Source organism: Cheilinus undulatus, linkage group 9 (assembly GCF_018320785.1).
Source record: "Cheilinus undulatus linkage group 9, ASM1832078v1, whole genome shotgun sequence".
Taxonomy (NCBI): domain Eukaryota; kingdom Metazoa; phylum Chordata; class Actinopteri; order Labriformes; family Labridae; genus Cheilinus; species Cheilinus undulatus.
In genome coordinates, this window is record NC_054873.1 from 41,606,896 (window position 1) to 41,618,488 (window position 11,593).

The window sequence follows — 11,593 nt, forward strand, 5'->3', positions numbered from 1 at the left end:
TGCATGGGAATTAGGTCAAATGAATTAGGTGATTCATTATGTTAGTTAGCCTCACTCAATTATCCGGTTCAGAATCATTTTGGATTAACAGAAAAGAGTTTTGAGTAAGAAGGTGCAATCTGAAAAAGGGGTTCGAAACCTGACTTGTTTTGTAGGGATAAAACAGACTCAGGTCTGTTTTATAAGGTATATTTGTCTTTGGTATGTGTTAAAATCCATTAGTCAAACTATGATGATGATCAGTTGCATTGTGATGGCTGTAAAAGGTAAGTATGTGTCTGCAACCTATTACATCCCTTATTAGAATTGCGGATGCCTTGCATTTTAGCATGATTTCCAGTGCCTTATTATAATGGCTTTTCAGTTGAAGTATGCATCTGGGCATGTGGAGTAACACTCTGATATTGCAGACCAAGTTATTATGCTTATGGTATAAGAAAAGCAACAAAAGGTCAGCTTAATCATTTCTTAGTAGTTTAAGAAAGAAATAACTGAATGAGAATCAACAGACTCTTGCAGCCAAGCATTTTACTCTGATATGTGGTGTGAATGAGGATAAGGTAGCTGTGAAGTATATGTATTTTAATATAAAGGTTGGATTTCTAGGAAGAAAATATTCCCAATCTTGGCAGTTTCATCTAGGGGAAGCAGGCTGGAGAGATCAGGCAGACAAGCAGTTGCAGTAAAAATGTACTTTTATTTCACGTTTCACACCATATTGTATGATGAGAAAAGATGACCGTTCAGTGTGCTTTACTCAGCATCTTTGCTCTAAAGACACAAACAAAAATAGTTAGTATCAGTTAACTTTACATGACTGTGATTCCTTATTATTTTTTTCTTATATTGGATTTACCTTGCCAGTGTCGCGGCTCTTAGCTCTGAGTTTGTTAACCTGGGACTCTGCAATGTCAGCACGCTCCTCAGCCTCCTCAAGCTCATGCTGGCTCTTTCTCAGCTTGGACAGATGGGCATTGGCCTGCTCCTCCTGAAATACCAAATAAATTGTTTAAAGGTATTGAAATCGTTTTCATTAAAGTTTTAAATAAATGACTTCTTTCTTGCTAAGTTAATCAGATTCACTTTTCATGCTTGTGATAGTGTTGTTTCTCATTTATCAATACAATGTTAAAATAAATACTAATTCACAAATTCAGTTTTGCTTTACAATAAATGCATATCAGTTTAAGTTTATCTAATATTTTATCAATAAGTTTTTTATCAAAACATAAAGTATATAAACTTAATTTTAAACACATCAGTGCCATTTTTTCTGTGGATTGATGCTAACTAATATGTCCTTACCGCTTCCTCGGCCTGCCTCTTGTAGGCCTTCACCTTGAGCTGCAACTTGTCAACCAGATCCTGAAGCCTGGCAACATTCTTCTTGTCCTCCTCAGTCTATGATAAAAGATATTTTCATTTTTATATATATACAATTTTAAAGTTCTATTATACTGATTTTGATATTCCAAGTGACCTATTATAAATATTGACATTACCTGATAGGTGAGCTCCTTCACTCTCCTCTCATACTTGCGGACACCCTTAACAGCATCAGCTCCACGTCTCTGCTCAGCCTCAACCTCTGTCTCCAGCTCACGCACCTTTAGAAAACAGTAGAATATTAAATGCATTAATTAATTTCAAAGTATTCAATCACTTTTCCAGATTGTTGACATGACTTGTTTGCTTACCCTAGACTCAAGTTTCTGAAGCTGCTTCTTGCCACCCTTCATGGCCAGGTTTTCAGCCTCATCCAGGCGATGCTGCAGGTCCTTGACAGCAACCTCAAGGTTCTTCTTCATTCTCTCCAGGTGAGCGCTGGTATCCTGCTCCTTCTTCAGCTCCTCAGCCATCATAGCAGCCTGAGGATAACAGTCAATAATAATCAGAAACATGTAAGAGAGAGAAATAACAATGCATGTATGTGATACATTAATGAGGGAAAAGATTAAGTATGAGTTGAGTTCAAACACGTACATCAGTGATGGCCTTCTTGGCCTTCTCCTCTGCATTTCTTGCTTCCTGAACAGTGTCGTCGACTTCACTCTGAATCTGGACCAGATCAGCCTCAAGCTTCTTCTTGGTGTTCAACAGACTTGTGTTCTGAAACATGAGATTGAGGTTTGTCATTACTCTGGCATAAATGTGAAGATTGTTGAAGAAGTTGGCAGATCAGAAAACAAAAAATACCTGTGAGTGCAGAAGTCCAACACGCTCACTTGCGTCCACCAGCTCCTGCTCAGCAACCTTGCGGCTTCTCTCTGTCTGTTCCAGAGCAGCTCTGAGTTCCTCAATTTCAGCCACCATGAGACCATTCCTGCGATCAACCATAGCAGCCTGTTCCTTGAGGTCATCCTGAGCTCTCACGGCATCATCAAGATGCAGTTGTGCGTCCTTGTGAAAAAAATTAAACCATTTATTTTCATAATGCAAAAATATAATTAAAGTATAATCTTTGAACAAACAGTAGTTCCTACTATACCTTCAGCTGTGCCTGCACATTTCTCAGCTGCTTCTGGGACTCAGCAGCCTGGCGATTGGCGTGGCTCAGCTGAATCTCCATCTCATTCAGATCACCCTCCATCTTCTTCTTGACTCTCAGGGCATCGTTCCTGCTCCTGACCTCAGAGTCCAGAGTGCTCTGCATGGAGTCAATCACCCTCTGGCTGTTCCTCTTGATCTGCTCCATCTCCTCATCTTTCTCTGCCAGCTTCCTGTCCACCTCACCCTTGATCTGGTTGAGCTCCAGCTGGACACGCAGGATCTTAGACTCCTCATGCTCCAGGGTTCCCTAATGACAGCAGAGAATAATATTTAAATTTCTACCTCCATATTTTGTAAAGTGTTTATCTATGCTGTAGACTTTTCTTTCAGAATATCACTTGGGAAAAAATGTACCTCAGCCTCTTCGAGAGCTGTCTGGATCTCAGACTTCTCAGTCTCCACCTGCTTCTTGGCCTTCTCCAGCTCATGGATGCTCTTGCCAGTCTCACCAATCTGTTCAGTCAGATCTGAGATCTCCTCTGCAGAGAAATGCATGAATTTTGTAATCAGTTTTGTTAAACATCAAGATGTAAAGTCAGCGGGAAATGCATTTTAAGAAAAACACTTCAGTGACACAATGTCTCTGTAGTGTGTTGTAACTCACGCTGCAGGTTCTTGTTTTCACGCTTCATGGTCTCCAGCTGATCCAGAGCTTCCTCGTATGAGTTCTTCATCTTGAACAGCTCAGTGCTGAGAGAACGGGCCTCCTTCTGGGCTCCCTCAAGCTCGGCCTGACCCTCCTCGTACTTCTGTTTCCACTCTGCCAGCACCTGTAATGCAGTTCATTTGTTTTATTATTGTTCAATTCACATAAACATCAAATGAGCATTTTTTTTTTGTTTGTATAGATGTGACAGAAGTAAACAATACCTTATCAAAGTTCCTCTGCTTCTTGTCAAGGTTGGCAGCCAGGCCATTAGCTCTCTCCACATCAATCATGAGGTCCTCCACCTCACTCTGGAGTCTCTGTTTGGTCTTCTCCAGAGAGGCGCACTTGGAATTGACAGCCTCAATCTGTTCCTCAGCCTCCTGGAGGCGCTGGGCAAGCTTTTTCCTGTTTGTAGAGATGAGGATTGGTGTTAGTGATAACTATGACATTCACATAATGTTCCACACATTAAAGCAGATCTTTGAGTCCAGATTTTATTAAGAAGGTATTGCAACCCAAAAAGATTCTTAAAAAATGTTAACACAATGTTTAGATAATTTGGGGTAATCAAGGTGTTGGTACGGACAGTACTATTGTCATTTGAGGTACGCTGTATTGCTTTATGTCTATTGATCTCACTTTCTGTTTCTTTTATTGTAAAACTTGAAAAATTACTCACTTGGCCTCCTCAAGCTCCTCAGTACGCTGGATGGCATCAGTTTCATACTTGCTTCTCCACTGAGCCACCTCACTGTTGGCCTTGGACATGCCACGCTGCAGCTCAGCCTTTGCCTCCTGCTCCTCCTCAAACTGCTCCCTCAGCAGATCACAGTCATGGCGGGCTGATTGCACTGCATGGGCAAGAGCATTCTTGGCCTGTTGTGGGAAATAGTGATCTGTGTGAGAAATGTTGAAATGATCCACAAAAAAACCACATCAGTACAATTTAAAAGTTTTCTTACCTTAACCTCCTCTTCAATCTGTCTCTTCAGCTCCTCAACCTGCTGTGTGAAGGCCTGTTTGCCTCTGGTCAGCTGGGAGACAAGGGCTTCCTTCTCCTCAATTTGACGGCCGAACTCACCTTGTGAGAAAGATGTCATGAAACATTAGTTTTGTGTTCTACTTTACAGTATAAAAAGACTCAGATCAGTCACTGATCATTTTGAAATACCATTTTCTGTCAGGAGACGGGCTTTCTGTGCACCCAAGTCATTGATTTGACGGACGTTTTCATCATTCTTGGTCTTCAGTTCACTAAGTTGGTCCTCAAGAGTACGGCACATCTTCTCAAGATTTCCCTAATGAAAAAAAAGAGAGATTGTCAGATTTGATGAGGGATATCGATGATCTTGTTTACTGATCATATATAGGATGGATTTGACTGTGAAAGCACTGTGTACCTTTGCTTTAGCGACAGCTTCCATGTTGCTGGAGAGGTCATCAATCTCCATCTTGTATTCACTCTTTTCCTTCTCAAGCTTCTGCTTGACACGCTGGAGGTTGTCGATCTGCTCACCCAGCTCAGCAACGCTGTCAGCCTGCTTCTTGCGCAGAGCAGCAGCAGTGGCTTCATGCTGCAGGGTAGACTCCTCAAGATCACGACGGAGCTTCTGGAACTCAGCCTCACGCTTCTTGTTCATCTCAATCTGAGCAGCAGTAGCACCACCGGCCTCCTCCAGCCTCTCACTGATCTCCTCAAGTTCTCTGGAGAGGTCAGCTCTCTGCTTCTCAACCTTGGCACGAGCAGCACGCTCAGCCTCAATCTCCTCTTCCAGTTCCTCAATGCGGGCCTGGTGAATGTAGGTGCATTGTTTTCTGGTTAACTTTCACTCAACATACATTCATGCATCATTTTCTATGTAACACAATAATTCACCTGGAGCTCCTTGATCTTCTTCTGAAGCTGAGCACCCAGTGACTGCTCATCCTCAATCTTGCTGAGGAGCTGGCTGATTTCAAAGTCCTTCCTGTGAGAATCACAGAGAAATTTTGATGGTAAGAGTTCATGTTGTCCAAAGTTATTTTCTATGATTTTTGCTTAAATACAAAAATAATGTTACTTCTTGATTTTCTCATCAGACTGCTGCTTGTCATTCTCAAGATCCATGATGGATTCCTGGGCCAGTTTCAGATCACCCTCCAGCTTTCTCTTGGCTCTCTCCAGGTCCATACGCAGCTTCTTCTCTTGCTCCAGTGAGCCCTCAAGCTGAACAATGATTGGAGTTTTTAATGACAAGGTTCAACAGCCATGTTAATTTGGCAATCTGAGCGACTTTTTTTACTTACATCATCCACTTGCTGCTCAAGCTTGGTCTTGGCCTTGGTCAGGGTGTTGACCTTGTCTTCCTCAGCCTGCAGATCATCAAGGGTCTGCTGATGAGCCTCCTGGAGGGCTTTCTTTTCCTTGGTCAGCTTAGCAATGCTCTCATCCTGAGAGGCCATCTCCTCAGTCAGGTTCTTCACCTAAATTAGCAAGCATAATGTTGTTATAATGTGGTAATATCTAGGCATAAATTGATTTGATCTACAACATTAACGATTAGTTTCAAACCTTGTTCTCAGTGGCATGTTTCTCCTTCTCCACTTTGGCCAAGGTAAGCTCCAGGTCATCAATATCCTTCTTGAGCTCAGAGCATTCATCCTCAAGTTTTCTCTTCTTGGCAGTGAGCTCAGCATTGATTTCCTCTTCATCCTCCAGTCTCTCAGTTGTCTCTTTGAGTTTGGCCTCCAGCTGAATCTTGCTCTTGATAAGTCCCTCGCATCTCTCTTCAGCATCTGACAGATTCTCTGCTTCCTATTTTGTGTCGTAAAAACAGCTGTTAGTAGATCCACATTATATGGACCACAGATGGATAAAAGTCAAGTGTACACTTACAGATGCAACTTGCAGCTGCAGATCGTTCTTCTCCTGCAGAAGGGACACCATCTTCTCCTCCAGCTCCTTTTTCTTGGCGAGGGCAGCAGCCAGGTCAGACTGCATCTTCTCATAGTTCTCCTTCATCTGCTGCAGCTCCTTCTCAGTCTCAGCACTCTTCAGCAGGGGCTTGATCTTGTAGTAAACCTTCATCCATGGCCAGTGTTTGACATTCATGAATGAGCGGACATTGTACTGGATGGTGTAGATGGCTTCCCTGTGAACAAGAATTTTCTGTTAAGGATTTTTTTTTTTTAATTCAGAATTTTAATCATCCATGTTTTCAACTTGCCTCCTCTCCATCATCTTCACAAACTCCTTTCTCATGAGGTATCCACGGCACATAGCCTGAGTCATGGTGACCAGAGTTGCAAGTTTTTCATCTCTCATCTCCTCAAGGGTACCCAGAAGACCAGCCTTGAAGAACACCTAGACAAATAAAATATGTATTTTAGGTAAATGCTTCAGATTATTTAGACCAGGACACTCATTTAAAGTGTATGTTGTCATGCTTGATCTAGTATAAGAAATCAAATCTGAATTTATTCAATGAATTACTTCTTACTAGACACATATAAAGAACACTTCTTAACTGTTCTTTATTATGCTCTTTTGAGATTATATGTACTAGTATTCCAAAGGAGAAATACAAACTGGACTTATCATCTCAACCTCTATGGTAGGATACACAAGTAAAAAAAGGGGTGAAAACAGTTTACCTTGGTGTGTCCAAATCTGTACTGGTCGTGATCAACATCAATTGATCCAAGCAGCTTCTCTGAAGCCTTCTTGTTATCAATGAACTGGCCCTCAGGGATGACACTGGCATTCAGCACCTTGTATCTTTTATGAGAGAGATCATTTTCAGCATAAGGAATGTCCTTCATTCCTCTACATTATTGACACTAACATATCAAATGTTACCTCTGCTTGAAGTCACCATAGAGGATTCTGCTGGGGAAACCTTTTCTGCAGATTCTGATACCCTCCAGCACACCGTTACACCTGAGCTGGTGGATGACCAGGAAGTTCTCCATGAGACCTGTAAAGAGGCAAATCTTATTTCCACATATGTCCATTTTTTGTATGAGCAGCATGCAGATAAAGGACACCAGCAAGGCCAAACCAGTTCTTAAACAGTCTTGTGAGATTATGTTGTCTATGTACCTGGAGTCTTAGACTCATTGGGAATCAGGCAACGCACAAAGTGAGGATGGGTGCTCCTCAAGTTGGTCATCAGCTTGCCCAAGTTCTCCTGTAGATCCAAAATGTAGCTTTTCGTTAAAGGTGTTAACAGTTATTTCATTTTAAACAAAGTAATGATTTTATTTTTGCAATGTGAAGTGTTACCCTAAACTGGGAGGACACAGTCTGCATGGAACCACCCTTCTTCTTGCCTCCCTTCTTGCCACCACCAGTCTCTGTTGATGCATAACGAAGGAAGTTTTGTTAGATGGAGACACATAATTAATTAACACATATTAATTGACACAATATGTATGCAAACACATTGTATATGTATATGCACATAGATATGTCATTTATTAGTATGGTTCACATCATACCCTCAACAACAGGGGGATACAGAGTAGCCAGCAGTTTGACTGAGGACTTCTGGTACAGCTGAATAACAGAGTCATTCAGTGGGTCCTTGTTCTTGTCCAGCCAGCCGGCGATGTTGTAGTCCACAGTACCGGCATAGTGCACCAGGGAGAAGTGGGCCTCAACCTTGCCCTTTGCAGGCTTGGGCTTCTCAAATGCTTTGCATTTGCCAAGATGCTGGTCGTACAGCTTGTTCTTGAAGGAAGTGTCTGTAGCCTTGGGGAACATGCACTCCTCTTCAAGGATGGAGAAGATACCCATGGGCTTTAGAGGACAGACAGATATGTTATGTCATTTGTGTTGACACAGAGTCCATACATTTGCATTGAGTTTTACACTGAATAATTTGTTGTATCTCAAAATATTGTCAGTACCTTCTCAATCAGCTCAATGCAGGCAGCCAAGTCCATACCAAAGTCAATGAACTCCCAGATAATACCCTCCTTCTTGTACTCCTCCTGCTCCAGGACAAACATGTGGTGGTTGAAGAACTGTTGCAGTTTCTCATTGGTGAAGTTGATGCAAAGCTGCTCCAAGGTGTTGAACTGTAGGGAAAAAGAAAAACAGCGTGAATTTTTACAGTCAGAAAAGGGGGATTGTGTTTGTCACAGACTGCATCGTTGAGTATGACTCTTACATCAAAGATCTCAAAGCCAGCAATATCCAGCACACCAATGAAGAACTGCCTTGGCTGTTTGGTGTCCAACATCTGGTTGATACGAACGACCATCCACAAGAACATCCTCTCATAGATAGACTTGGCCAGGGCAGTCACAGCGTTCAGCACCTGAAGAGAAAAATATTTCAATATAGTCAGGGAGGAATTTTTGACACCAAACATCAAAAGAAAACAACTTTATCTCAGGTTGTGCTCAACAGGTACAGCATCGTGCATTTGTCCTATGTATTGAACCATTAAAATCAATGATAAATGGAATACTTTCACATTTAAATCATTTTACTTTATATCTTACATTGAACATAAATGATAAAAACACATGATATAGTGTTTTTTTTTCTTTTTTTTTTCATGTTTACCTGAGGCACGGTCTGTCCCTTGGTGACAAACTCATTTCCGACCTTCACTCTGGGATAGCACAGAGCCTTAAGCATATCAGCAGAGTTCAGACCCAGCAGGTAAGCAACCTTGTCAGCATCTGTCAATTGTTAAGTGTTTATAGGTAAATAGATACAGCCTGTGGTTCTGGACATCGCTGGATTTGTAAAAGACAAACCAGCCAAATAGAAAAGGTTACTATTGTTGTTCTCTAGCTGTAATTTTGTGTTGACATAAGAACTTACCCTCTGTGCCATCAGGCTCAGCCTGCTCTTCACGCTGCTTCTGCTTGAACTTCATGTTACCATGGTGGAGTACAGCACCAGTCATCTTGTAGATGCTCATCTTCTCCTCACCGCTGAAGCCCAGGATATCAATGGCGTTCTATATTTAGAAAATGTGTACAAAGAGAAGATAATCACATAGTGAATATGTGCTCTGAAGTTGTATTTAATGCATGATTATCAAATTGAAACATTTTGAAGGGAATATTACTCACATCAGTGGCTTCCAGCTCAACTTTGTCATCAATGCTGGCCACAGTGATCTGACCCATGCTGCACATGGGGAAGTCATAGGGGTTGGTTGTGATGAGAGACATTTCTAGAAATCAAACAGGAATAAAGGTTAAATACATTGTTCTAAAAGACAACTGTAATGAGGTTTAAAAATAAGCAACAAGTTAGTGTGTTTACCAATCAGCTCAGGTTTGTGGTTGGTCATCATCTGGTAGAAGATGTGGTAGCCTCTCTCATCAGGAAGCTGGAATGTCACTCTAGACTTCTCCAGCAGATCTGCAAATGTTTTTCATAAGTCATATCCTTGCCAATTTTTCATTGTAGTCAACTTAAGTACTAAAAGGTGTGTTACTTACATGTCTCAATATCAGCACTAGCCAGTTTGCCAGTTGTGCCGAAATGAATTCTGATGAATTTACCCTATTGGGAAAAAAGGTAGTTTTAACCTCAATGATCACTGGCAACGTGTGAAGAGACCTAACACATTTGAAGAAATTCTTCAGTACTTACGAAACGAGAGGAGTTGTCATTTCTCACAGTCTTGGCATTACCATAGGCCTCCAGTAGAGGATTAGCAGCAATAATCTGATCCTCAAGGGAACCCTGTGATGCAGATATAGAGATAGTTAAAGAAAAATAATGTACTTCCACTAGAAACTGATTGAAGAACTCTGAACTGTGTTGATTTCACATATACTGACCCCCATCTTTCCTGTCTCCTTCTTCTTGTCTCCACCTCCACCAACTGAGATTGTTGCGAAGTACTGGATGACACGCTTGGTGTTCACAGTCTTTCCAGCACCAGATTCTCCACTAGGTATAGAAAAGACTTGTAAGAGCTTGTTCAAGATAAGACAAGATTTAGACAAGACTATAATTTTTAAAAGAAAAGTTAATCTTACGTGATCAAGACAGACTGGTTCTCCCTATCTGTTGAAATAATTAAAAAAAGTGTAATTAATATGAAACTAGACATCTTGACAAATTACATTATGGTTATGTCTTACCAGTAAGCATGAACTGATAAGCGTTGTCAGAGACGGAGAAGATGTGGGGGGGAGCCTCCATACGCTTCTTGCCTCTGTAGGCACTCACAACCTCAGCGTCGTACACTGGGAGCCACTTGTAGGGGTTCACAGTTGCACAGAACAAGCCGGAGTAGGTCTGGAAGCAGTCAAAGAGATTGAACAGTTACCTCAACATGTTCTACACATCAAATCATCTTCAAAATGTTCTTGTTTTTCATGGTGCTATTTTCTTACGTAGATCATCCATGCGGCATAACGCTCTTTGAGGTTATAAAGCACAGAGGCTTCATTGAGATGGGTCATCATGGCCATGTCCTCAATTTTGTCGAACTTGGGAGGGTTCATAGGAGAGACGTCATCTTCCTTGACTGTCCTCTCCTGGAAGGGAACATTTATCACAATGAGGACTCAGTCACACAATGAGAACATTGAAGAAGTTCACTTTGACTTGCTGATACCAACCTCCTCAGTATCCAAGACTTTAACAGTGACTTTGCCACCATCTTTCTTGATGATTGTGCCCTTGAGGTACAGCTCCTTGGCATCAGCCACATAGCAGGCAGCTTTGGCATCAAAGGGTTTGCTTTGAGCCTCAATCCTCTCCTTCTCAGGCTTCCTGAGGTAAATGGCAGCCTTGCCATAAACGGCCATCTCGGCGTCGGTACTCATGGTGGCGGTTTACTTCTGTGAGGATTTTTACAGAAGGATATTTTAAGAAATGAGCTTATGCCATACAAACAAGCTCCTAAATAGCCACAAATAACACATTTGAAATAAATAGCTATAACCTTTGTCAGGTTAATTAGTTTCTTTTTAACAATAAAAGTGACATTAAAGGGGACATATTATGCAAAAATCATTTTTTCGGGCTGTTCTAACACAAATATGTGTCCCTGGCCTGTCTACAATCCGCTCAAGTTCCAGAAAAATCCATTCCCTCTCCCCCTCTCTTTCTGCCCCTTTCAGAAAATGTGTGCTGAAACAAGCCGTTCTCAGATTTAACATCTAGTGACCTCACCAGCGGTCTAAGCCCCCAGGTTTGGTTTGCCCTCCCCCACTTAGAGGAAAGTTCCACCCTCCTCTACTTATCATCTCAGCTGCCAGCTGAGATGCTGGATAGCTCAGTGGGTTACCCTGCTGACTGCGGTCTGGGAGATTGAAAGTTCAAAGCCCAGTCTAAACTTTGGAGAAATAAAAGTGTCTTTATTATCACGAGTGCTGCATCCATTTCCTGAGAGGGGTGTGGTCAGGGGTGGAGTCAGAGAGCTAATTACC

The 11,593-nt window shown here is 41.8% G+C and overlaps 1 protein-coding gene across 1 annotated transcript; it reads right to left on the reverse strand.

Annotated features, from left to right (window-relative positions):
- Positions 1 to 753: 753 nt before the first annotated feature.
- On the reverse strand, positions 754 to 10,987 carry LOC121515112 (myosin heavy chain, fast skeletal muscle-like). The gene is made up of 39 exons (XM_041795716.1): positions 10,781 to 10,987; positions 10,553 to 10,693; positions 10,298 to 10,454; positions 10,193 to 10,220; positions 9,992 to 10,103; positions 9,801 to 9,893; positions 9,647 to 9,710; positions 9,468 to 9,566; positions 9,272 to 9,375; positions 9,018 to 9,156; positions 8,754 to 8,872; positions 8,353 to 8,502; positions 8,090 to 8,260; positions 7,696 to 7,979; positions 7,464 to 7,554; positions 7,281 to 7,368; positions 7,038 to 7,155; positions 6,833 to 6,956; positions 6,406 to 6,542; positions 6,075 to 6,330; positions 5,751 to 5,993; positions 5,486 to 5,662; positions 5,260 to 5,405; positions 5,076 to 5,166; positions 4,600 to 4,989; positions 4,371 to 4,497; positions 4,162 to 4,280; positions 3,879 to 4,075; positions 3,421 to 3,604; positions 3,155 to 3,320; positions 2,905 to 3,029; positions 2,489 to 2,797; positions 2,197 to 2,400; positions 1,984 to 2,109; positions 1,698 to 1,868; positions 1,503 to 1,607; positions 1,306 to 1,401; positions 857 to 988; positions 754 to 771 (listed from the first exon to the last, which is right to left on the reverse strand). The coding sequence occupies exons 1-39, from the start codon at positions 10,985 to 10,987 to the stop codon at positions 754 to 756; spliced, it is 5,808 nt and encodes a 1,935-aa protein (XP_041651650.1).
- Between the last annotated feature and the right edge of the window lie 606 nt (positions 10,988 to 11,593).

Excerpts from the sequence above, each read along its gene's own strand:
- LOC121515112 (XM_041795716.1), bottom strand. The coding sequence starts at position 10,987 with ATGAGTACCGACGCCGAGATGGCCGTTTATGGCAAGGCTGCCATTTAC. Across the intron at positions 5,994-6,074 it reads TGCAGCTGCAAGTTGCATCT|GAAGCAGAGAATCTGTCAGA; the intron begins GTAAGTGTACAC and ends GACACAAAATAG. Across the intron at positions 1,402-1,502 it reads TGAAGGAGCTCACCTATCAG|ACTGAGGAGGACAAGAAGAA; the intron begins GTAATGTCAATA and ends CTTTTATCATAG.